Source organism: Xyrauchen texanus, chromosome 33 (assembly GCF_025860055.1).
Source record: "Xyrauchen texanus isolate HMW12.3.18 chromosome 33, RBS_HiC_50CHRs, whole genome shotgun sequence".
Classification (NCBI taxonomy): domain Eukaryota; kingdom Metazoa; phylum Chordata; class Actinopteri; order Cypriniformes; family Catostomidae; genus Xyrauchen; species Xyrauchen texanus.
In genome coordinates, this window is record NC_068308.1 from 27212265 (window position 1) to 27238632 (window position 26368).

Below are 26368 nucleotides of genomic sequence, written 5' to 3' on the forward strand. Positions count from 1 at the left end.
AGTGTTTATGCTGTAACGGTAAATGGGTTAAAGGCGGAACCTTTGTAATGTGTCTGCCCGAAGTATTACACTGACGCACACATCACAAAGAGACAGTCCCCAGAGACCCTCTACCAAGGATAGCCTACAACCTTAGCATAAAACAGCATAACGAGGCAGTCCTATAAGATTCTATGGGTGTTCGTAAAACGCTAATTGACTTTTACACTCTCTCTCTCCTGCTACAGAGGTTGTTATCTGTGTAAATAAAATAATCTCTGACAGCGCCTCCCTGTCAGTGATAACATGGAGAAAGGAGCTCTTAGAGCTATTTAAATGTACAAAACAACCCAGATGACTTGTGATAGAAAACAAATATTTTTCAGGCTACGTAAGGTGTATTTTAATTACCACAGAAGCACACCAAATCTTAAATATCATCAAAACTCAGAATGAGACGTCTTTGTTTGAAAGTGCTTTTCATGGCGAGTTCATAGCGGTGCTCCACGCTGGTGTTGACTCTTAACACGACTCATGAATGCAGCTTCACGATTGCTGTAGCACAGTGTATAATCACGGTCTACCGGCAGATTAATACTGTGGAGGATTTGAGTTTAATTTATTTAATACCCATTGCAATGAATATGCAACCTATTTTGGGAGAGTATTCTTTCAAGTAGTCAAACTCCCACTTTGGGAAACATTTAAAGTTACTTGAATTGGTGATATTTTAGTGCATTTCTACTTGTATTGTTGAAGGCTTTGTTTGGAAAATGTTAATAAAGAATTATATTGCTACTTAGTGTTTTGTTTTATTTCCTGAATTTAAAATATATATATATTAATTCTGGCAAGTATATATAGTCAAATTTCAGTGATTTGTCACAACTACAAAAAATATGTGATTAATCGTGATTCAAAAGTTTAATTGACTGGCAGCACTAGTTTATACTGATGTTTATGTGAGGCAACCATGCCACCATTGGGAATACAAACACTACCACTAAGATATCAAGATTAATCGACAATGAAATTGTCTAAAAAGGGCATGTAACAATAGTTAATTTGGGTTTGTAAGCAAAGGGCAAACATAAGACATTAAAATGTGTTAGCGTTGTGGGATTTATTAATTGAAGATCTAAATCTATAGTTGTTTCTCTTTGAATGGCTTCTACTGTATGAATCTACAGGTCCTTCTCAAAAAATTAGCATATTGTGATAAAGGTCATTATTTTCCATAATGTAATGATAAAAATTAAACTTTCATATATTTTAGATTCATTGCACACCAACTGAAATATTTCAGGTCTTTTATTGTTTTAATACTGATGATTTTGGCATACAGCTCATGAAAACCCAAAATTCCTATCTCAAAAAATTAGCATATCATGAAAAGGGTCTCTAAACAAGCTATTATCCTAATCATCTGAATCAACTAATTAACTCTAAACACCTGCAAAAGATTCCTGAGGCTTTTAAAAACTCCCAGCCTGTTTCATTACTCAAAACCGCAATCATGGGTAAGACTGCCGACCTGACTGCTGTCCAGAAGGCCATCATTGACACCCTCAAGCAAGAGGGAGAGACACAGAAAGAAATTTCTGAATAAATAGGCTGTTCCCAGAGTGCTGTATCAAGGCACCTCAGTGGGAAGTCTGTGGGAAGGCAAAAGTGTGGCAAAAAACGCTGCACAACGAGAAGAGGTGACCGGACCCTGAGGAAGATTGTGGAGAAGGACCGATTCCAGACCTTGGGGGACCTGCGGAAGCAGTGGACTGAGTCTGGAGTAGAAACATCCCCGCATTCCCCAGCTCAAGCCACTTTTGAACCAGAAACAGCGGCAGAAGCGCCTGACCTGGGCTACAGAGAAGCAGCACTGGACTGTTGCTCAGTGGTCCAAAGTACTTTTTTCGGATGAAAGCAAATTTTGCATGTCATTCGAAATCAAGGTGCCAGAGTCTGGAGGAAGACTGGGGAGAAGGAAATGCCAAAATGCCTGAAGTCCAGTGTCAAGTACCCACAGTCAGTGATGGTCTGGGGTGCCATGTCAGTTGCTGGTGTTGGTCCACTGTGTTTTATCAAGGGCAGGGTCAATGCAGTTAGCTATCAGGAGATTTTGGAGCACTTCATGCTTCAATCTGCTGAAAAGCTTTATGGAGATGAAGATTTCATTTTTCAGCACGACCTGGCACCTGCTCACAGTGCCAAAACCACTGGTAAATGGTTTACTGACCATGGTATTACTGTGCTCAATTGGCCTGCCAACTCTCCTGACCTGAACCCCATAGAGAATCTGTGGGATATTGTGAAGAGAAAGTTGAGAGACGCAAGACCCAACACTCTGGATGAGCTTAAGGCCGCTATCGAAGCATCCTAGTCCTCCATAACACCTCAGCAGTGCCACAGGCTGATTGCCTCCATGCCACGCCGCATTGAAGCAGTCATTTCTGCAAAAGGATTCCCGATCAAGTATTGAGTGCATAACTGAACATAATTATTTGAAGGTTGACTCTTTTTTTGGTATTAAAATCACTTCTTTTATTGGTCGGATGAAATATGCTAATTTTTTGAGATAGGAATTTTGGGTTTTCATGAGCTGTATGCCAAAATCATCAGTATTAAAACAATAAAAGACCTGAAATATTTCAGTTGGTGTGCAATGAATCTAAAATATATGAAAGTTTAATTTTTATCATTACATTATGGAAAATAATGACCTTTATCACAATATGCTAATCTTTTGAGAAGGACCTGTAGTTTGGCTTTTCTAATAGATCATATATGTTTTTTTATGTTTTTGTTGCTTAATGATCCAACAAATGTGCTTACACTAACAGATCTCTAGAATGTGACAGCAGGACTGATTTCACTAAAATGAAAATGCTTGTTGTAGTATTGAAGTTCAGCATGAACCATACTAAACTCATTGTTTTGTCACACCCGGTTAAACATTTTATGGTGCATTTATAATGAATTTGTACACATTTTTCCCACTTTTAAGGATAAAAGAAAATGGACAATTGTGCACAGATAAATGTGAAATTTCCCAAATATAGAGAAGTCCTTAAAAGTGAAGACTCCTCAAAGCGAGAAATCTGATCATCTCAGTCAAGTGCTAGGTCTGGTGATCTGCTTCAAAAGAAAACCCTGAAGAAAATGAAGTCATGAAATCTAGGAAAATTGCTTTTGCTGACTGTATTCCCCGAGAGATATGAGCATTCGTAAACATCTCCATGGAAAAATAATTCACAGTAAACACAGACTAAAATGTGGAAGAAAGAATAATGAAATCCCTTTAATGCTCTCAAAATGCCCACCATCTTGGGTTTGTTTGAAGATAATGGCAAATTGAAGACGAATAGGGACAAGAGAAAACTTGAATGGCTTGATAAGTAGCAATGCAGGAGAAATCCCCCTTCAGATCTGTACCTTTCATCCTGTGCATTGCAGGCAGTAAACAGGATTTAATCCTCTCTGCAGTTCCACCTGGAATCCAATTTAATTAGAAAAATAAAGCAATTGAAGGATATCGCTGCTTGGGTTGAAGTGCATGTAGCGAGTTGAGTAAATGGGGGGTAAATGAAGAAGGTGCCCAGGGACCACTCAAAGCTGGGGGAGAAAGAATTAGCAGCAAACTGCTAACCCATGATAAAAAGGTGAGAAGAAAACCATGTTGCCCCATAACAAACAGCCGTGTCCTTATTTTAAACAATCATTTCTGCTGATCAAACCAACAAACCATCCCACTGATACACAGGACTTGTAAAGGACTTTTTCCCCACTTGCAGTAGCAGAAAAAAGGCAAAACAAGTTTATGCTTAAAAAGAGAAAATGTTATTCAGCCAATTAGCAACAATTAGGTAGATAAGCTGCCTTATATTGAACCAATTTCCTCAATCACTTAAGGTAACCTCATCTAAGCCTCAGGGCAAGAAAAGCCATTTTACACACACAGAGAAGGACATGCAGGAAAGCTTTCAGCTATATTTACACAGATTAGACATTTTTATTATTATTAATGTTTCTTAAGTTTAATTTTAAAATTAGACTTAAAATAGTGAAGAATGAATAAAGATATTGCAATGGATGGCTAAGATAAGAAGAACAAAGTGATACAAGCAAAGAAATGAAGGTGACAAATATTACCCTTAGGCCAGGTAAGTTTGTTTTGCAACCGTAAAGGACCACTGACATCATCAAGACCACTCAAGGTAAAATGACACTGACATGCTATGATGATTTCATTTTCTGCCATTTGATCACACTTTTTTATTTTCAAACATTCAGTCTTCCTGGCATTCCAGCAGTTTCACTGCAGTACAAAGATGATTTTGAAGACAGTCGTACAGTATGACACTGTCAAATTACAAGTCAAATCCTGCTTTGTGACAGGTTGCTGGCCCACTGAGCTTCACTCTATGTAAATGAGAAAATGTCTAGGACATGAATTCATTTGAAGGACATTCTTCAGACTTCAGAGTTGGTGGCATTGAAAAACACGTCCCCATCTAATTTGAATGCAGTAATCTATCGAACACAATGGAAAAAAGAGATGGCTATGGCAAACCTCTACAATGCTATGTACCACAAAAGAGGAGTACGTTTTTTGAGCCCAGAAGACTGAATAGCATTTACCAGGCATTAAATAAAAGCAAATGGATTCCAGAATTGAACCCAATGGATTATTTTGCAATTAACAAAGAGACTGTTTAAAAGCCATTCACGGAGAAAATCCAGTTGGCTTTTGCTCATGTTAACCACTAATATCAGGTTGCCATTGACAGCACATTTTCAGAGAAGTTGCATGTCAACACCCCATGCAGAGTCCTTTTACAGAGAGGGACTTTTTATTGTAATAACAGGAATTTTAACAATACATTCGAATTTGAGGTATCAGTTGCTTTTCAATGACATTTGTTTCGTTTTTAACTGTTAATTTGTTAAACTTCAGGGATTTAGTCCATAATTAAGGGGTAGATGTGAGGTAGATATATCCTGTCAGCGACCATCTGTCAAGCTGTACTGTTAATGGAACAGAGACTACCTAAGCCAGTTTTGATTCCAGCTATCTTACTCAGTGGGAATAAAGCAGAAATCATATGGGTGAAATCAGGAAAATTCTGATTGGTAGAAAACACTTGAGCGATAACACTAAATCCTGCCTAAAGCTACCTCTCATTTGAGGTGAAGGAAAAAGATTGATATTTCATAGTAAGATATTTTACCTCAAACTATATCATTATTCAAATGCCAACAATCAATATTTTAGTTGATCAAAAAAAAGAGACTGACCACCACAGAACATCTCTGTAAGATGATGTAACATACTGCACTAATAGGTCAATGAACATACCACTATTTCTAATTGCCAACATGCAAACTCAATAACTTGTTTCATTTCTAGGGCTGTCCATATAGATTTCTCCATACATCAAGACTACAAGGCTTTTCGTGTAATAATCACACTGGAACCAAGGTATGTTTATTTATCGATCTTCTTGACATGTTTATGCTCTACGTTAGGCTATTTCTATGGCTCTACGATGAATAGAAGAAGGAAGTTAAGCACTTGTTGCTCAAAGCATGAAGATAAACAAGAAAGAAGAAAACTATCCCAATATCACTCAAGTTTGAACCGCAATACACAACACAAATATATCACAACATTATTGTATCGCCTCCCAGTTATATATATATATATATATAATATCGTATCTCCAGATCCCTGCTGATTCCCTACCTCCCATACATTGATGCCTGTTTCTAAGGTAAGGAAATTTCCTAGAAAAAGAGTAACAAGGAAGGAAAGAGGACTGTATTTGGGTCAACATGAGAACAAAAGATACAAACCTAAAAAATAATAATTTTTAAATCATCCATTGACAGTTTATCCCATTTGACAATTCCTTGTCAATCCCTAAAACTAAAACTGAATTAAAAATAAACAACTTAATAGAAATAAAAAAAAAATAATAATAATAATAAAAAAAGAAATCAAGCAAAATACTTAAACTAAAACTGAAAATAGAAAATAATATACAAATAAAAAATAAATCAATTCTATAACAACATTGAGATGTACATATCACGATATGCATATTGCAAGGGCTTGCGATAAATGAATGATTTTTATACATTAAAAAGGAACATTCATGGCGATGCAGAGAATAGACTGGGCATGTGATTGTCACTTGGTGTGTGTGCAGTGTGCATAGGTGCGGTTTCCATGAGTGAGAGAGAGAGCACTTTGCCCCACTGCATTTGAATGGGCAACTACCACAATCTGTCACACAGCATTAAAGAGCATCAAAACAATCTTTATTGTTTGAGTTTCGTGATAAAAGTAACATAATTTGAAAGCTGAGACTAAAATAGTGTTTCTACAAAAACACCTTGGAGCATGTCATATTTGTGCATATGTTGCTGTAACTGGTGCGGTCCAGTGCTTCCACGTTGTGTGTGCAGATAATAAACGGTTCCCAGTCTTTTCAAGGCACAGTTTTCCAGGACATTCTACGTGAACAACAGGTGTAATATTTAAGCAAAAACACACGAAAGGTATATGTATATTGTGGTTAATGGATGGTTACTTTTCTGAATTCCGTATTTGAATGTTTATTTTAATTGTAATATCTTAAATGGGGTCTTATCAAATTAATTGTAATGAAAAAATTATTATTTCAATTTTCAACATAACATTAAATTAATTTTTCTCAAATAAAGTGTGTGGAGCGGAGGGGGCGGGCCGGGTCGAATATCGCTACTCATCAGGCCGATTGGGGACCGGGCGCGCGATATTCTGACCAGGCCCCGCCCCCCTCCGCTCCACAAGTGCTTATATACAAAATCCTCACAGCACAATCCGAAACAGCTGGAGATAGTTTAGTCAAATGATGTGCTACACAAAAGAACATCACAGATCTGAGGTATTGGTTTCACACACACACACACACACACACACACACACACACACACACACACACACACACACACACACACACACACACACACACACACACACACACCGTGTGATTAACATGAAAAGCTGTTTTCAGGGTGTGAGCGGCCAGCTTCACACATTCATTCTGAAGCGTGCAGCAAATGCAGATTATACATTTATTTAATTAAAACATATCATTTTGCAGTTTAATAACTACACTAGAACATATCTGATTTTAATGTGATTAATTGTGCATAATTTTTTTTTATATAGTTTTTACATAAATGTTGTTTCATTAAACTACATTAATCTTTCTCATACCCTATATATAACTGAGAGACTGTTATGCTGTCACTATCTGCTTCTGAGTTGTCTAATCACTCATGTATAGTGTGTGTTTCTGGAACAGACAGCCAGATGGAAAGAATGGAAAAGGAGTGCACACCCACCTGAAAAAGGTCACAAAAAATTGCACCAGGTCCATGATGCTGTTGTGCTGAGAGAAGGCGATCTGTGAGGAGACAAGTGTAAAAGAGAGGTTAATAAAGGGATGACAGATTACCAAAGGAGGACTCTTTGCATGAAAAGGTGTGATGAAGACCTCTGCCTATGGCTAGGGATCTTCCCCACAGATAGTGCCATAACAGATTTCTTGCTTGAGGGGCTATCATGCGTGTTGCTTTTCCATTTCCTTGGACCCTCTAATTGTTAAAAAGAAGCTATAATGGCTGTTGATGGTTACCTGAGCTGATATACCTCAGGCAAATTACATGCATGCCAGACGTTTGCCTTTAGGGCTTGTGGTCTACATTAGTCTACCTATATGTTAAGGTGTCCCTTATTACACATGTTCACAGTGGCTTAGGCTAACATTCTGCCTTACACCTCCTTTTGTGTTCAATAGAGGAAAGAAAATCACACAGGTAATTTTTGTGTTATTCTTTTCAAGTTGACTGATGGTATGGATTAGATTTCTCACTGATGGATAGAGTAAAAACATGAGTGGTATTTATGTTTTCTGCTGCTTATGCTTCTCAACCTTATTTGAGGGAAATTATTCGGTCCACTAACTCAACTCTGTTCATCTAAATATGTTTTATCCAGAGATATCATATTGATATGCTATGTGACTCAGCAAATAGTCTGATAAGTTCTCGGCCAAGCTTCAGAACACATCCTGCCCGAATAAGAAATCATTGGTTTGGCAGCAAGTACTGCAGGGCCATTAACTCAGCATCAGCACACTTGTGAAAAGTTGTTCAAGCACAGTGTCAAAGAGTGGGCAGCCACAGCATCCTGTTAGGCAAGGAAAATAACTGTTTGAATAAATACCCAGCAAAGATAAACGGATTAATGTGCTAAATGTATGCAATTGTAAGTCACCCTGACTCTCCAGATGAATAATGCAACATGGCAGAGTAGGCCACGTCCTGCGGAGAACCCATTCATTTCATTAGATTGTTGGCTTACTCACAGAAGCACGGCTGAGGCTAAAGACAGCACTGGAGAAAGCTTTAACACTCCATTAGGGCCGAACCATTTCTGCCCCCAAAAGAGTGGCAAGCAAGATGCCAAGATTGAAAATTGCAGTTGTACAGCCCCACATCTTGCCAATTAGGCCCTCCAAATGGTCTTCCATGGAGACAATACCTTGTTTGCTGTGACGGGATGCTGTGGAATCACCATCTGAACAAGGCATTAACTCTAACATAAAAAGTTCATTTAAGTCATTTGGATACATTTAAAGGGATAGTTCACTCTAAATGAAAATGATCCCATCATTCACTCACCCGCATGTTGTTCCAAACATTATTTGACTTTTTCTTCCATATGCTACATGACCTCTCCAGGGAATTCAACATACTACTGTAGTTTATAACTTTAAAAAATTCTTAAATATTACACTATTCATTAGGTTCCTACATCAGCTGTCCCTAACTGCCAGAGTAAAATTAGGCTTTATAAAATGCAGTTTCATCTTGCTTCAGTCAAAAACTTTTGTCAATGAATGTGAACTGTAAATTAATACAGATTCACCAGCTGAATGAACACCCCTTTTAAAATAGTTATAATTTTATTTAATAATAATTTATTTCATTTTTGTATAAATTGATATAGGCCTTTAAATACTCTGTATAGTTATTACTTATGCTGTCAAATGAATAACCACTAACAAGCATTTAAAATCTGTCCAGGACTGTCAGGAAGAATTTCCTAATAAGTTTTTAGCCACAGTAGAGAGTAGAAACAACTGCGAGACCACATAAGCTATTTGCTCTAGCTTTATTAGAGAATCAGTGTGCAAAGTTTATGTAAAATTCTATGATTAATAGCACATTATCAATTAATGTAGCCATATTGTTTCACACATGTCCACATATGAATTAGGCATAAGGCCTACTTGAAGGTACAATAGCTGTAGGAGTTGAATTCAAATATGAATTCTAAAACAATATTGATTATCAAATGGGGTTACAGCATCTCTTAATTACATAAAACATTTTAAAAGTAGTTTTTATTGCTGGCTGCATGTATTAATATAAAGGTGCACTTAGTAAATTTGATAGTCACACAGTGACTTATAGTGACACAGAGCAGCGCAGATGCAGCATCGTGCAAAAGCAAATGTTTTCAGTTACTGATGCCATTTAAAAAATGCACTATTAACAGACAGCGTGATTTGTTTATTCAGTAAGAAAGTGTCCGGTTACAGGGGGGTCATGTGATCTCAAGGTGACCTGCTCCATGTAAAATAAAACAGCTTTAATAAGTTACTGATATGACTGGAGCCTACATATTATGTTTCATCTTATTTACATTTGATCTAATATGCTCTAAATGTATTCAAATAAGGCCAGTTGGGTTTTTTGAAGTCTCTCCTGCACATATTTGATGTTTTTTTTTTCTTTTACTTGTGTATTATCAAATAACAAGAAAAAAAAAAAAAACTGAAAATAAAACAGTATGCATAGACATGCAGGAGTTTATTTTATTTATTTATTATATAGCTCTCATACTGGCTGACCTCATCTTGACCCACTGAGACAGTTAAGCAGCAGTAATGTTTTGTCAGATTGAGTTTCCTGCACAACGAGAGCACTTCACTTGCAATATCTCCACACGAATACTCCATATGCAATATCTGATTTTTTCAGAGGGGTCGGGGATCTCAGATGTGCATGCTGGAGCTTGTGATCTCAGTCCCAATTTCCCCGGTAAGCTAATAAATGTTGATCGCGCTCTCTGATCATAAACATCAGAAGAGCGCGGGCTTACAGTGTCATGGGGGTCCATTTCATTTAATGATGCATCGCTATGGTAAATAATTGACTCTGCTTTTGGGAAATCTAATAGAAAACTATTACTGCTTGAACACAGCTCAAAAAAGATGAAGGTCTGAGAAAGCGAAAGTAAATGAACCTTATCAGAGGAACTCATCTCATACGTGATAGAGGAACACAGGAATGAATGCAGATCAATATTAGGTGGTATTCTCTCAGCTGGAAATAGTCCCAGCAAAAAATGACGTGTTGTATCAGAGCGTCTTGGTGCACAGATGGCAAAAGGTAATGAACGACAGAAAGGTTGAGAGGATTTGTGGTGGTTATCTTTATAAACCATATGGATAGACCAGATGAAATCCTGCTTTATTATGGTGGATTTGTTTTTATAGATAGCTTCATGTGGCATTGAAAACGTGTTAAACAATAAATCCTCTAACTGATGTGCTTTGGTGTGCATTTAAGGAAAGCCATCAGAGGACAGGTATCATACATTGTCCAATGTGTTGTACCAGTATCTTTAGCATATAGACTAACATGCCTTTTTGTCAAATGGAGCAGCTGTCCAGATGCATAATCATATGTATGTAAAGGATCATTTACAGTCAGCCAGTGATTATCGAAAAATGAAGCAAGACTTGGGTTATCATCTTATTATGTTGAGATAATGACAGGCTAACTGCTCATTATCCAGAAAATTAAATGCCAACTTAAATAAATGGACATTTAATTGTGGAAATATTGATTTGAGATGATTTGTTTTGTTATGTGAGAAGTATTAGCGAAACTAGCACAATTATGTAAGAAAAAGGTTCTCTGGGACAACGGTTGATTTTACAGTTTAGCGAGCATTATACAAAATATTTGACAGCAGAATGCCATGCTTGACAATTCAAAGACAAGTATACTAATTAACTGTGTAATATGTTAAATATATATTGTATTATCACCCTGGCATTTAGAACGAACAATTGTGCACCTTCCTACCTGAGAAGAGTTTAATGGAAGGTAACGGCTAAGTTACATATCATGTTCTGAACTGGTGTAAACATGTCATAACAAACCAGCATTCCTCACTGAAGTATTATATTGGTCACAACTGGTGTGACATCATAGTGCCAGATCACATCGTTAGTCTGATCCACAGAGCTGAGGATATAATTCTACCATCGCACAGCCCTGACTCTGGCCAACCATACGCCCAAGTGTCACTGACATAATGCTGTGCTGATGTCATTGAGCCTTGGGAAGCATCCACAGAGCAGTGTTCAGAGGATAGAGAGAGAGGGAATGTGACTGTCAGGGTGGATGTGCATCTGCAGTGGTCAGTTCCCTGAGGCTTCAGCATGGGCATGGAGCTCAAGTCTCAATGGTCACATAATGCTACAGTGATTCTGGCTATTTATGCCACAGAACAAATGGTTTTCACATATTGGTTACTTGTCATTTAGCAGATATGTTTAACCTAAAGCAAGTTAAGAGTACGCTAAGTGCTGGGCCATTTCCCATGGAGCAATACTGTGGTCAAGAATACAATAGTGAGTTGGTACTCTCAAACCCCTTTTTCCACCAACATGGTGGCATGCCCAATCTGGCCCTGTTCCACGTGTTTACACTGAGCAAAAGGTGGTTCTGGGACTAAAAAATGGCTCCTAAACAGCCCCTTCAACCTGCTGGTCTCAAACAAGGAACCATAAACATTAGAGGTTAGGGGCGGGATAATATCCTGCAGAATTCAAAACAAACATTCTAAATGCAAAACAACACTAGATGGCCCAAAACTAGATCACTCCCATTAAAATCAACAAAGCTGTCTTCAACTAAAAGTGTGTGATAGAACACATTCAGCTGACAGACAGACTGTTCCTATTTTGGTCGCACTGCACAGCTACTCCAGTTTAATTCTCCCTGTCTGTCTGAATTAAAATGATTAGATTTACAAATATTCTATTTGTCAATTAATTGTGAAGAATTGAATTTGTTATATATTTGAAAAAACTTTATAATAACTTTGCATTACATGAAAGCTCATGCCATGCCTAAAATAAATTACTTTAGATTTTAAATTATATTCTCAAAAAGAAAAGACTTGTGAACAAATACTGTGATGCGCTGTGTGAGAAGTAATGCAGTACATCATCAGTTTTCAAGTTAGTGGAAACTAGTGCTGTATAGATTGTGAATGAATCTTTTAAGTGAATAAATTGTTCTCATTCACTTCCATACACTCATTCAATAAAGTCTCTACCTTACGAGGCCAATGAGCTCTAGTTTGAAGCACGAGACTGTTTTAGTGGCTTTTTATACCTGTAAAGACTGAATAGGGCAAGCCAATTGCATTCGATTTCGGGTTGTGAAGGAGCATATCACTTGTTTGACCCGCTGAACGAATACACTGTTCACTAAACCAATTGGTCATTTGAGTCTGATCTTGCTCATAAACTAACTGAATGTACTGATACAATTGTCCGCTAATGAAATGAATGATTCCGTCATCTTGTTCATAAAGGAGAATCTGCTGAGTGACTGAACGAGAGGAGGTGGTATGTTGTTCGTTAAGTTTGACAATCTCGTTCAGCAAGGGGCTGTGTGACATATGAATAACAGTGATACATTACAATGACATAAGAACGTTATTGAAACTGAATTATTCTTTTTTAAGCTAGTATTGTTGTTTTTTGTATAACTTAATAAAAGTCATGCTTAGCGGTCCAAAATTATGGATCCGTTTTGTTGTCATTTGTGGGGAAATGCTTATGATGTTTAAACACTCTGCTGAAGTCTTAGAATTGTGGATATGCGAGTCTTAAAGGATAATTAAACTTGTTTCGGTCATGAATGATTCTTTGCTTTTGGTTTAGTGCAATTGAAATTGGTTCAGTAACTCTTTCAAAACGTAAAACGCACATTTGTCCCCATCTACTGGCACAAATACATAATTTGCAGAAATGGTCATTTAATGAATCTGAATGAATCTTTTTGATGAAAGGATTCAAAAGACCTAAGTCACAGATATGAATCAAAATCCCCACCACTAGTGGAAAAGTGACAACTACACCAGCCATATTTCTGTGGAAAAATGGTATCAGTACTCACCGGTTCAGTGGTTATCCCAACCGGGGACCAATGTTTGCATTACAATTCAAAGGGTCACAGATCTGATATTCACCATCTTAAGGAACTTGAGACAATTTTAATAACTATAAGTACATCTGTCTGTTTTAAATGGATGCAGAGAAATACAGGCTACTGTAGAAGTTTCCTCTTGACAAGCCAGTATTTATCTTCCTTCTAAAACCAAACTAACTGTGCAAGTTTTTCTCACTCTGTTTGATTGAAGGCAACGAAGACTTCAAACATTTTTCATAATATGAATGATGTACCACAGTGTGGATAAAACAAAAATGTTTTTCCAAGACAGATAGCATAAACTATAGATAGAACCATAATTTTATGTCCCATCATCTACAGATCTGGCAATGTAACACATTGCCACTTAAGAGGCGATTCAATTTTATGGATCATAAGATGCAAACCTGTCCCTGTGAATAAATGAATAATTGATTTCCACATCAAAGACTGTTGGATCCTTTCAGAAACATTTGTTTTTGTGGATTTAAAAATGCAGAAATATCCATTTTATACATGCGATGGATGTTGAGAGAATTGTCCTTGCTTTGCTAAACACATGTTTAGATACTTATCCTGAGACTGCAGGCCCAGCCCTTACAACGTAAAGGTAATATGAAACCAAGTCATAGTAAATCATATGAAACCAAATTACATTCTATGTGACCAAAAAATGTCTGTCATTAGCCACAGGCTGGTAAATGTTCAGATTTAAATTGCCACTGATTGAGTTGTGTAGTGGCAAAGAAGTTTAGCACAAAGATCCTTTCACAAAATGTTGTCTCACATGAGTGCACTAAGGAAATTTACCTTTTTTGGCTGCAGTGGGTCTGGAATTGTCACAGAAGTCAGCATGGCTTTAGAGTGTAATATGCTACGGTTACATTTACGCTTCATTTAACAGTCAACTCTGACTTTGGTTAAAGGTTTCCACTGAAAAATTGCATTTAACAAGGTCAGCTCTGATTTTGGCTAAACTTTTCCACAGACTGTTTTCAGAACATTCTCAGTTTTACCACATATGGCCCTACAGACCAGTCTGTACAGACTAGATGGTTGGATATAAATGTTTCCAAAAATGACATCCATTAAATTCATTTTCATTGAATAATTGTCTCTTTAGTCAGCTGTTGACAACAACATAAAAATAAATATTTAATTCTAAATCACACATACCAATGATACCATTAAATTAAAGAAAACGCTCAACCGAAACACTTCTGTGCAGTGCCATCAGGATAGAAAGGTCAGTAGAAACACAAGGCCTAAAAACCCAATTATTCTGGAAATAAGCCCCAAAAAACAAAACCCAACTCAAGACTGCCCTTATTTATAATAAACTTCATTAAAAAAAACACACCCAAAATCTCTTAAAAATAAGTAGACATGGCAACACTGTATCTGCAAGCCTCTATTCTTAAAGAGACAAAAATTGTGCTTGTTATGGATATCAGTTTTAAACTCTTGTTTAAATACTTACTTACTAAATAGTACAAATAATGAATGAAAACAATAAACATAAAATGTGTTTATAAATATGTAAATAGGGCAAATAATACATTATATGTTTTAACTTTACTTTATACTGTAAATGTTGAAAAATGTAACAATAGGATCCTACACAGGGGTTTATTAAAACCAAATCGTGCAGGTCACATTCAAACAGTTAAGACACACTGCATTTTTTATATAATACAAGCACTTAAATGTTAGATGTGAAAATCTATTTTAATTGTTCAGGTTCCAACGTTGTGAATATTTTGTGTTAAATGTGTAGCTGACATGACATTTCAAACAGTGACAACTTGTATAATTATTATTTATGCATTTCATGACATTATATACTATATAAATTGATAAAATACATGGAATCTGTACATTTTTAAATCACAAAAATGGGATACAGTACTGTGCAGAAGACAAAATATTAGTCTTAAGGTGGTTATTTCATATCTTCTGCTTTAGTATGTCAATAGGAAATATACATTTTAGATTTCCAAACATTCCTTTTGCAAACAGAATAGAATAGAAGTAGAACAAGATGGTATGGCCCACACAGAGCCTTGATCTCAACATCACTGAGTCAGTCTGGGATTACATGAAGTGACAGAAGCAACTAAGGCAGCCTAAATACATAGAACTATGGTACGTTCTCCAAGAAGCTTGGAACAACTTATCTGCTATCAACTAATAAAAACTGTGTGCAAGTATACCTAGGTGAACTGGTGCCGTTTTAAATGAATAGGTTTGTCACACCAAATATTAATGTAGTTTAAGTTTACTGCCCTATGTATAATGTTAATTGCTAAATACATTTTATATCAAATTTTTGCCTAATGTCTTTTCCAGCTTTCAGGTCCATTATGCTTACTTATTGTGTCAAAAATTTGGCAAGTGATTTATTTTTTATATATAAACATTTACCCTCACCTGTATTTTGATTGGCCATGAGAAGTTGCTGACATATACATAGAAGGTGATGTTGGGGTTACTGTGGAAATTGAATTTCTCACAAGAGAAACTGTGTCTGTACTCTTTGATGTTGGTCTTTGACACAATGGGGATCTCTTCCCCGGAAATGGTTCCAGCTGTAAGTAGAACAGAAGGCAATAGATTAATTACAGCGGAATGTAGAATTTAAGACAAGGCATTTGATAATTTAAACACAAAGAGCATTTACTTCGTAAATTCTCTAGATTAAGCCAATGACCATTTCAGTCAATTCTTTTTTAGAGAATTTGACCAATAAGGGACCAACATGTCACAGAAATAATTTTGCATGCCTTAAATCTAGTGTGACTGCCCATTTACTTTATGTTAAGCTTCTAAATAAAGATGAATGAGAGCAGTAATCAACAAACCTGACCTAATACAAATGCACTTAAAACACATTTATCTGATTGTTGATACGTTTTTTCTTATTTTATCAAGACTTTTCAAAGTTTTTTTGAAGTCCTCCACTAAAACAGTCTCACCAATCGTCATTCTAAACCACCACTATGAAACAAAGCCCTCAAAATGACAACACAAATGCTGCTACGTGGCAATTTTTATCTTAATTGAAATCGTTCAGTGCTCTTAAAGACACCTCAGCCCCAGAATTCAGAGCCACACACTGGACTATTGTTAGAAGTCCTTCTCAGGAGAGAATGTCTTTAAAAAGAAAGACACCATTCCAAATATTAATTGAGGGGAGAGGAAGGTTGAGGAGGAGAGGGGACGAACCGGTTTAAGAGGAGCCAGAATGTCAAAGTCGAATTAAAAAATTGGCTGGTCACTATTCAGACAAAAATGTGATTACAGAAATAAACAATACAGGAGAGGATAATGGCGATGTCCTTGAGTGTCTGTCTTTTATATAATACAAAACATGCCCATGAACACATTGTGGTTAAATAGGAATGCATCATCATCTACACGTTGTTATTAAAATGATAGTATGTGAATTATGCAATCATATTAAATTTGAATGACAATGGTAGAAGATTTGCGACACATACATGCTAGCTTGTTGGATTACAACGACAAAAGAACTTAAAACAACAAAATAGAAGCAACACAAAAGCAAAGAGTAAACTGTACCTGTTGACCCAATGGACCAAGTGATGTTCAGATTGAAGTTGTTTGATGCATTGATGGACATGTCCAAGTTCTTACTGGTCTACAAATGGAAAATGCAGGCAAAATAAACGTCTCCAAAATAAATAATTTCAGGTAATATATAGCTTTACTGGTCTTTTGTGGCATTGTATGACTATAGTTCATTCAGAATACGTTAAATATCCCATAAATCAAAATTGGAATGTAGTGGTTTGTAGTTGTCTTTAGGGCAATACATAAATACATATATTATATACATATGTACAGTATATGTATATATTAGTGCTGTTAGTTGACTGAAATTTTTAATCACGATTAATAGCATTATTTTTTCATAGTTAATCCTGATTGATTGCAGTGTTTGAAAGTGCAGAAATTTTACTCTAAATGTACTTTGTTAAAAAGCATTCATTTCCTTCTTCGAAGTGGGAGTTTGACTAATTGAAAGAACTAGTCCACACTTAGGTTGCATATTCATTGCAATGAGCATTACATCTCTTAAACTCTCATCCTCCATAATATTAATAATAGACTAGACAGACTGTGGCTATCCACTTTGCTACAGCAATCATGCAGCCGCATTCATGATTCACGTCATGGCGTCAACGCCAGCCTCTAGCGCCGCTTTGAACTCTACATGAAAAGCGCAAACAACGTCGCGTTCTCCAATTTCGTGACAGTTAAGACTTGACATGCTTTTGTGGTAATTAAACTGCACCTTACAGAGGCTGCAAAGTACTTGATTTCTGTACCATCTGAACTTGTTTTTTATTTTTTATTTTTTTACATATAAATAGAGTTAAGAGGTCCCTCCACCAGACCCTGTTAGAAGGGCTCTGGAGTTTACTTGTCTGTCTGAACTTCCTCTCTAAAAGCATTACCTATCTGTTATTAAGAATATCAGTCTGGAGTCACGTGACACCATGCAATGTTCAGACGTGTGAATGGCGAGCTCTGCACACTTTGCTAGTTTTAATACTTATGACATAAACCGGTGAAATTCGATACACTCTGGCATATTGTCCTCCTAGAACAGTTATGGGACAAAGAATTCAAAATCCCTGGGCTCTGGATACATAAAAAGACACTAACATGCTCAAGTTGACACCCCTGAGCAGGCCGCGAACCCGGGAGTCGATTTGGTCAAAGAGGTGCGGGAAATGCGTCGTGAGATGTTGAACATGTCGCAATGCTGATGAAGGTCATTGTTGACTTACAGGATCTTGCTGTGATATGTCACTCGATCACTGCCGTGGAGGCGAAATTGACTGATATGGTTACAAGAGTGGGGAATGTCGAGAAACAAATCAATTATCTAGAGTCATCGGAGAGGGAATTTTCTGCTAATCCACTAGCAACCAAGGTGGATTTGGAGCACATCTGGGAGAAGTTGGAGGACATGGAAAACCGTAGCCGGCAGAATAACATCTGTATCGTCGGAATTCCTGAAGGCAAAGGAGGACAGGATATGGTGAAATTCCTAGAAGGGTTCTTTCCAAGTCTGCTCAACATAGCAGGCCATAAACTGGAAATTGAGTCACTTTTGCACTGATATTCCTGGCCAAATTGAGAATAGACGCTAAGGATGGTCATAAAACATTCACATGCCCAAAACAAGCGATGTCCTTCATAAAGTCAATGGAGTGATTAAGTCACCTTGTGGTACTCACATTGCAGCTGAGTGGACCGGCTCACTGAACATTTGCTTGACTGTCTAAAGAATCAGTACATTCTTTATGTGCTGGTTCTGCCTAGTAGCTGGAGTTTATTTAGTAAAGTAACACACCATCAGGACAGTTATATGGATGAAGCTACATGCTCTCTGTGTTTATTCTGCCTATTGGCTTGAGTTTGTTTTACAGATTATTTTTTGCTGTGTAATTCTGTCTCACAAAATTTGCATAGAAACAACGCAATCCGATGTCAAATTTGAGCAATCCGATGTCAAATTTGTCGTGAGGGCCCTCGTAGGAGAGCATGGACTGAGTTTGGAGGGATGGACACCAGTTGGCTGTCATGTCATATTTCTTTTTTCCGTTTTTTTCTGTTGTAGGGGATGTTCGGGGCTTGACTGTTGCACTAATGTTGGAATGTGGTCTTTATAATCTGGTTTTTGACACACAATCCATTTTTCTTATGTTGGGCCTCATGTATTCAGATACAAGACAAAGGCAGGCCTAACACAGTTGTAAAGCCCGACTGAGGACAAAAAAAACTAAGTCATAAATCTTGGTACAAAACCGACAACAAATCCCAAGAAGCCTTGCTCACTTTACAACTGTGTGAAATTCCAAAGGATCGAACGGTCAACTCCTATTGGATGAGGCACTCAACAGAACTCTCCTCAACTATGATGTCATCAGGAGTAGAAATACCTCGGAAATCGTTCTGTTCCTGGCTTCCAGTGACTTTGCTCGCCGTGCATAGACGCAGTTAATCGCTGCTCTCAGGTGTTGCCTCGTTGCACAAGGAAGTAACATGCAACTTGAAACTGCGGCCATACAATCTCCATCTTGCTGGACGAGTTGAGATTACATTGTGTTCAACCGAACACTGAAACAGATCCGAAGAAGACCGCCGAGCAATCTTCATCCGTTTGCCTGCAGAAGTGAAGAAAAAAGAATTCCCATCCCTCTTCAATCAAGTTGACGTCGCTGACTTCTCCGCCAGCCCGCCGAGAATCAGCCATACCGCCCGCCGACAGAGCGAGGAAACGGCCTCCTGTCATCACCCGAGCCTCGAGGAACCGAGTCGGAGTCAAACGACAGATGAACACACGTTCTACATGCATCCCCAAGCGATCCAAGTAAGAGGTTAACGTCTGGGCAGAGATAGGATATTTAGGTGTGTTATTCTTGTGGATCAAGTTTATTGTTTGTACAGTTTACGGACCGCCGAGTCTGCTCATTGTTCTTAATAATACTCAAGGTATTAATGTAACATACTGTTATCACAAATGAGAGTTTGCGTTGTTGTAATCTAACCACGTTGGACGGCACACTGTGTTTATCTATTAAAAGGACCAAAGGCCGCAGGATGGGTTACGAGCCGTTCACCGCGTCTCTGAGTGATAAACTAACAGTTGCCTTCTCTCCACGATTGCAAAACCGGCTTTAGTTTGTAGTTGAATGTCGGAAGTTTATTGACTGCATTGTATTGATTATTAATTGATATTATATTTTCAATAAACTTTGTTATAATTAAAAGAGAAGTGTTTTGGTTTGTTTTGCATACACATGTGTCAAAGGCTGGCAGGGGATGCCAGTGCTCAAACTCAACCCTTCGTTGTTCTCTTTTTAATCTTGATGATGTACGGACATCAATTTTCCTAAGAGAACAATCTAATATTGAGACCGTTATACTGTCTGGTTATTAGTCCCTGATTCCAGGGTGGTGCCCCGTCGACATTAATCCTAATTAATATTCTAATGATTTTGATAATTGACAATTATCTTTGATGATTGTGAATTTGAAGGATCAATAAGCTAGTGTTAAGTCTAATCAATGTTTAATTAATTTTAATTATTAATTTCCTAATTCGGGGAATGGTGGTGGCGTAGTGGCTAAAGCACAGGGCTGTTAATCAGAAGGTCGCTGGTTCGAACCCCATGGCCACCACCATTGTGTCCTTGAGCAAGGCACTTAACTCCAGGTTGCTCCGGGGGGATTGTCCCTGTAATAAGTGCACTGTAAGTCGCTTTGGATAAAAGCGTCTGCTAAATGCATAAATGTAAATGTAAATGTTCTATTGATTTTAATAATTGATAGTTATCTATGTTAAAAGTTAAAGGTAAAAGAGCCATTCACCTTTTTGATACACAGATCGCCTGTCAATCAACTCAAGAACGCACATGTGCATTTGCTGAACAAGTCTGAAAAATTTAATTTTTATAACCATGACCTGAGCTAAAGAAGCATAATATATGACACCATTGTTGTCAGAATTTACTGCTGATTTTAAATATGTTCTTTGATTGTAATCATGACCAACTGTTTTGGAGATTCCTGTCTTTCCCCATTTTAGCAGATAGGAGCTGTACTTTTATGTGACTATTTGTGTAGAACTAATATAGCACAGATTAGTGAAACGTGTGTAGGCTAACTGATGAACAGAAGACTTTTGTATGACCATTACATGCTATTTAAACCCTTTAGCTGCGTCTGTTCTCAGAGCAGTAGATGACTGACCTGTTCAGGTGTGGCCATGAAGTTAATGGCAGTGTAGTGTTGGTCATCTTCTTGAAGCAGACTGAAGGTGAACTGGTAATCAATCAGAAGGTTATCTGTTCAGATAAAAACATTGTTAATCATCACATTCTTATATAAAATTAACCACATCATGCATTTCCTGGTAATGCTGATGGCTGAAAGAAACATTGTGAAAGAGAGGTGCATTTCCTTTTACAATAAGAGGGCAACTTTGAAGAGCTCCAATAATCATCAGTCACCTTAATTATACTAAATGAATACCTCACCCTCTGAGTGTGTCATTGCTTTAACAAGCAGACACTCTGATTAAACTAGAAGAGATCTGATGAGATCTAGAAGCTTTTTTGTAACATAAAAGAACTTGGTAACCTTAACCAGAACCGGGCCAAAAGATGCCAGAATTTGATTTGCTTATCTAAAACAACAAACTCCCAATTTTAGATGATGTTCAAGAAAAAAACTGTAGTGTACTGTAGCATGTTATGTTTATTCTTTTTCAAGGTCTTCGCATCTTTTTAATGCATCATTTCAGCAATAAAACTGTTTGGATTGTTTTCTTAACTCCTGGGCTGTTAAATGACTGAATGCTGCCACAGGCAACTCCCTGAGAACAGATGTTTGTCTGAATCACAATATGGCATTGTAAATATCTCTTCACTCCCCATTAAACAGAAAGATGTCTTCATAAGCTTTTAATCAATTCAGGTGGGACATGAAATGAAGGTATCATAGCTACACTTATCTTGATGTTTTTGCTAGAAATATCATGCAGCTTTCAGAAACAGAACAGCGTTGATCTGTCAATCACTGTAATCAACTGCTGGAGTATCAGGATTCATTCCTTTAACATCAAATCTAAATGCATTGTAGGTGAAATAGATGCTATCCTGAAGTTTTAAAAAAATTCCCCTGGTTGCACTTAAACCTTTGAGGTATGCTGGATTGCTTCAAAAATGAAACAGAATGGTGATTCTGAGGTGAATCTCAGTGAACGTCATAAGTCAGACAGCTGTTCTAAGAGAGATATCAGCCACAAAATTGCTAGCTATTAAAAAAAAACTATAATTATGACAAAATATTATATGTTTAAGAGTTCTGTTGTAGAAGGTCAAGTGCACACTACAAGACAGAAGCTCATCACTCATTTCAAAAACTCACAGATTTTTGTGTTTTGTGTTGGTGATGATTTGGTGCATATTTTATACAACTAAGTGAAGACTATGCATGCCAATTGCAAGATCATTCTCCTCCCCGAATGTAGCTACGATTCAGAAATTCTGTACTTACAAAATCAAACAAAAGCATATAGCAAAGCAAGGTGATACTTAACAACAAGTCAACAAACAACACAAAGGAAGGGCTTATGGTTGTTTTTGCACTGATTTGCACAAAACATAAAGGAAGAATAACTACAAACAATATTAATTAACGGTGGGCTGGATACTGGGCATACATTCACTCAGCACTTTATTAGGAACACTATGGTCCTAATAAAGTGCTCGATGTGGTCTCTCACTAACTGCTTTTTCTTTTTGGCACCATTCAGAGTAAACTCAAGAGACTTGTGTGTGAAAATCCCAGGAGATCAACAGTTACAGAAATACTCAAACAAGCACGTCTGGCACCAACAATCATGCCATGGTTGAAATAACTGAGATCAAATTTTTTCCCCAATCTGATGGTTGATGTGAATATTAACTGAAGCTTCTCACCTGTATCTGAATGATTTTATGCAATTAACTGCTGCCACACGACTGGCTGATTAGATAATTGCATGAATATGGTGGTGTACAGGTGTTCCTAGAATGTGCTCAGTGAGAGTATTCTTTACATCCACATCAGATCAAAGTTGCCTTTTTAGATGCAACTTTGAACTAAAGTCAAAAGTTCTTCATCATTGGTGCATTCCTGTAGGTGGACAGATCAATAGCCAGAGATATGCGTGATACCAGGCTGAAAGAATTTGCTATAACTAAGACCTATCACTGGGTCTGGAGGTCTGTTTTTACAGAATCGATCACCTTTAAGTATGAGCCAAGTAACACTGCCAGAGCACACTGAGCATGCTAGCTAAAGCTGCCTTTCGGAAATGAACAAATCAAACCTTGCATGTAAAGGAGTGAAAGCTCACACTGCCTACTAGAACCACACCCACCAAACTTCTGCTTGTCTTTAATTAGCTCAAATCACTTAATCACTCTGACAGGGCTTGACACTCTCACCAGTCTCATATCACTGCCAGCAGCCCACTCTCCAGCATCACTTCCCCCTACAAGACAATTTTTGAGAAAATAAAGGTAGGCGATACAGTTCTCTTCTAAGCAGGGTAATTGGGCCGGAACCCTGTGAGCATATACACCCCATCTAAGAGACGCAGAGGGAGCGAAGTAAATGGAAATTGATTGACAAATTGATGCCTTTATTTAATGCTGATTGATTGCAAACAGAGTGAACTTTGATGTCCTAAACGCTACTGACTGCATTTAGCCTCCTTAGACTCCATGATGACTGCTGATAATAATTGCAAAAAAAGTGTCCATGCACATACAGAGAGGGACAGACATAAGCTCCGGAAGAAGGGTCTTTCCGATATGAAACAACACTGCCCCCTAGTGCCGAGTCTCTTAGCTCGACCTCAAACATACTAAGACATCCTTCAACATGTTTAAGCATACATCTACTGCAGATCATATAGGAGATGATGAGAAACATTGTAGAGATCAACCTCCACGTTTTGATCTCTACCCAATCAGGTCTCATCCACCACTTTTATCTTGCTGTGAGGTTGTGCATTGCCCCATTGCACTTCATACGTGTTCCTGGCATTTTAAGTTCCCTGAGTCTAATTCCATTAAATAGCAGACCATAGTCTTGGAGCTTGAAGGTGTCAGCACAATTAGATTAATTTTCAAGGTACAAAAAGATTACGTCAAGGTCAGAGCTCACATTGACCATACTCACAGTAACAGGTTCCTCTGAGGGGGTTGCCAAGGTAACGGTTTTCTGAGTCACAACTGCAGAGGAAAAAAAAATATTTAGATAGAATACTTCAGTAATGACACAATGCAAGGGCATCTGATGTATATACATTTGCCATTCGATACATTTATTAAACATTAAAAACAATGAATGAAACAAGAAAACAAGACAACAAAAGCCTAAAAGCAATTAAATAAATAGAATGGATGGGTCAGGATGGAAACTACATTTTTCTTTTTTATGCTTTAGTCTTTATTAGCAGTGTTGCTTTAAAGGAGACGAAAACTCTGTCTTAGAAGTAGCGTTTCTAAATGCATCCTCTTTATTTTCATACATGGCCACAGCCATCAAAAACTGCTTTTGTAACAAATCCACTGCCTTCAACAATAATGCTCCAGTTTCTATGCATATTTTATGCAACTACAATGATACAATTACAACACTCTTCAGCATTTATTCACAATATTTATATCCACAGATTGTGCAAAAACTTCTCTTAAATAAAATTACACTTACTGCTTGCAACATTAATTGTGAAAAGCAAACAGTAGTCACTTTAGTAAATATGGCACATTCTATAATAAGCCTCATTTGCATAGAGATGAGGTGTGTAGCACAAATCTAGCACATTTAGTGCCTACTTGGTGTGCTGAAATAGCACGCAGTAAAGTGGCAAAAAAGTACATTTGCCCCCAAGTATTTGTTGTGTGAGTGGTTTGTGTGTGTGTGTGTGTGTGTGTGTGTGTGTGTGTGTGTGTGTGTGGGGTCTCTGCGGTATCTTTGTCCCTTTTCACACATAAGCAGATTATGTAATTCCACTCAGTTGTTTGGGTTGCTTTATTTCCTCTGGTTCATTAGAGAGCACCAGGAGGCAGCCCTCAATCTCAGACATGCTAAAAATTAACACTGCACTGTCCGCTCAGCTCTCCACCAGCCTAAGCTGATTAAACATCCTGTTGCTCTTCTGAGCCAGAAACTGACGGCCCAATTAGAGTCTGCATTTATTGGTAAGTCCAACTCTTCAACTACTTCTCTTGTCCTCTCTCTCTCTCATCACAACAATCTCATCACTTAGTTTCTATAGTCAGTGCAGTGGGAATTCACTTTCAGTTTAGTTCTTTGTTCTGTAAATCCATCTAAAGAGTGAATGTGATTTATCATTAAGACCAGTCTTAATAGTCAGTTGAGTTATGTAACAGTCTATGCAGAATGTAAGGCTCTGGATTAATTCGTTTTGAGCTAATCTCATTCAATATTCCCAGTTCACATGCATTAAGGCCAGAAATATACACTTCACAAGTAAACTACTGTATATACTGGAATAGTTTACACAAATAACAAAATTCTCACATCATCCTCATTCCATTCAAGATGTTAAGGACTTTCTTTCTTTAGCTGAACACAAAGAAAGATTTTTAGAAGAATATCTCAGCTCTGTTGGTACTCACAATGGAAGTGAATGGGTACCAACATTTTGAAGATCCAAAACGGCATAAAGACAACATAAAAAGTAATCCATATGACTCCAGTGGTGAAATCCATGTCTTCAGAAGCAATATGATAGGTGTGGGTGAGAAACAGATCAATATTTATGTCCTTATTTACTATCAATCTCTAATTTCACTTTCTTTTTTTGTTTTTGGTGATTCACATTCTTAGTGCGACTCGGTGATCAGGGTGTCTTGTATTTATTTTGCAATATCGACCGGCTTACTTCACATTATTCTGCTTATTACATGGCTACCTACCTAAAAAATAAAATGACATTAACTATTCATTTGCACTGAAATTATGTTATTATAAGAGAAGAGACCACAGAGTCTCCTGAACCTCCAGTTTGCTATGGAGTTCTGTTGGTGTTAATTTTGAGAAAATGGCAGTCACACTGATCATTATTCTGCTTCTTGCGTCTACTTGGCAAATAAATAAATAAATGCATGATAAATAAATTAAATTATTTTATAGTTTTCTTGTAATTGCAGAGTGATATGAGAAGTAGGATAGATGACTTGCAATACCCGGATGACTGGTCTAAAATCACTTTATCCTCAAATGTTTGGTCATTATTCAGAAATATCAGAACACTGACCAATCACAAGAAAGTATAACAAACGCATAATGTCACCTACATATTCTTTCCCACTTCCAACAGTTCACCTCTAAACTACACAATTCTAATATTCAAATATATACACACCTAATCCCCACCATTCCAACACATACTGTAAAAATCTTTGCCCTTAGCTTTCAG

The 26368-nt window shown here is 37.3% G+C and overlaps 1 protein-coding gene across 2 annotated transcripts in view; it reads right to left on the reverse strand.

The window, feature by feature from the left end:
- The window catches only part of LOC127626834 (attractin-like protein 1), a 139414-nt gene that overhangs the window by 58037 nt on the left and 55009 nt on the right, over positions 1-26368 (reverse strand). For both annotated transcript variants that reach the window (XM_052102911.1, XM_052102910.1), the window contains exons 21-25: positions 24100-24152; positions 21118-21212; positions 16912-16990; positions 15760-15917; positions 7369-7430 (exon numbers count right to left, since the gene is read on the reverse strand). In XM_052102911.1, the coding sequence (XP_051958871.1) occupies positions 7369-7430; positions 15760-15917; positions 16912-16990; positions 21118-21212; positions 24100-24152 (447 nt within the window). The remainder of the gene's footprint in view (positions 1-7368; positions 7431-15759; positions 15918-16911; positions 16991-21117; positions 21213-24099; positions 24153-26368) is intronic.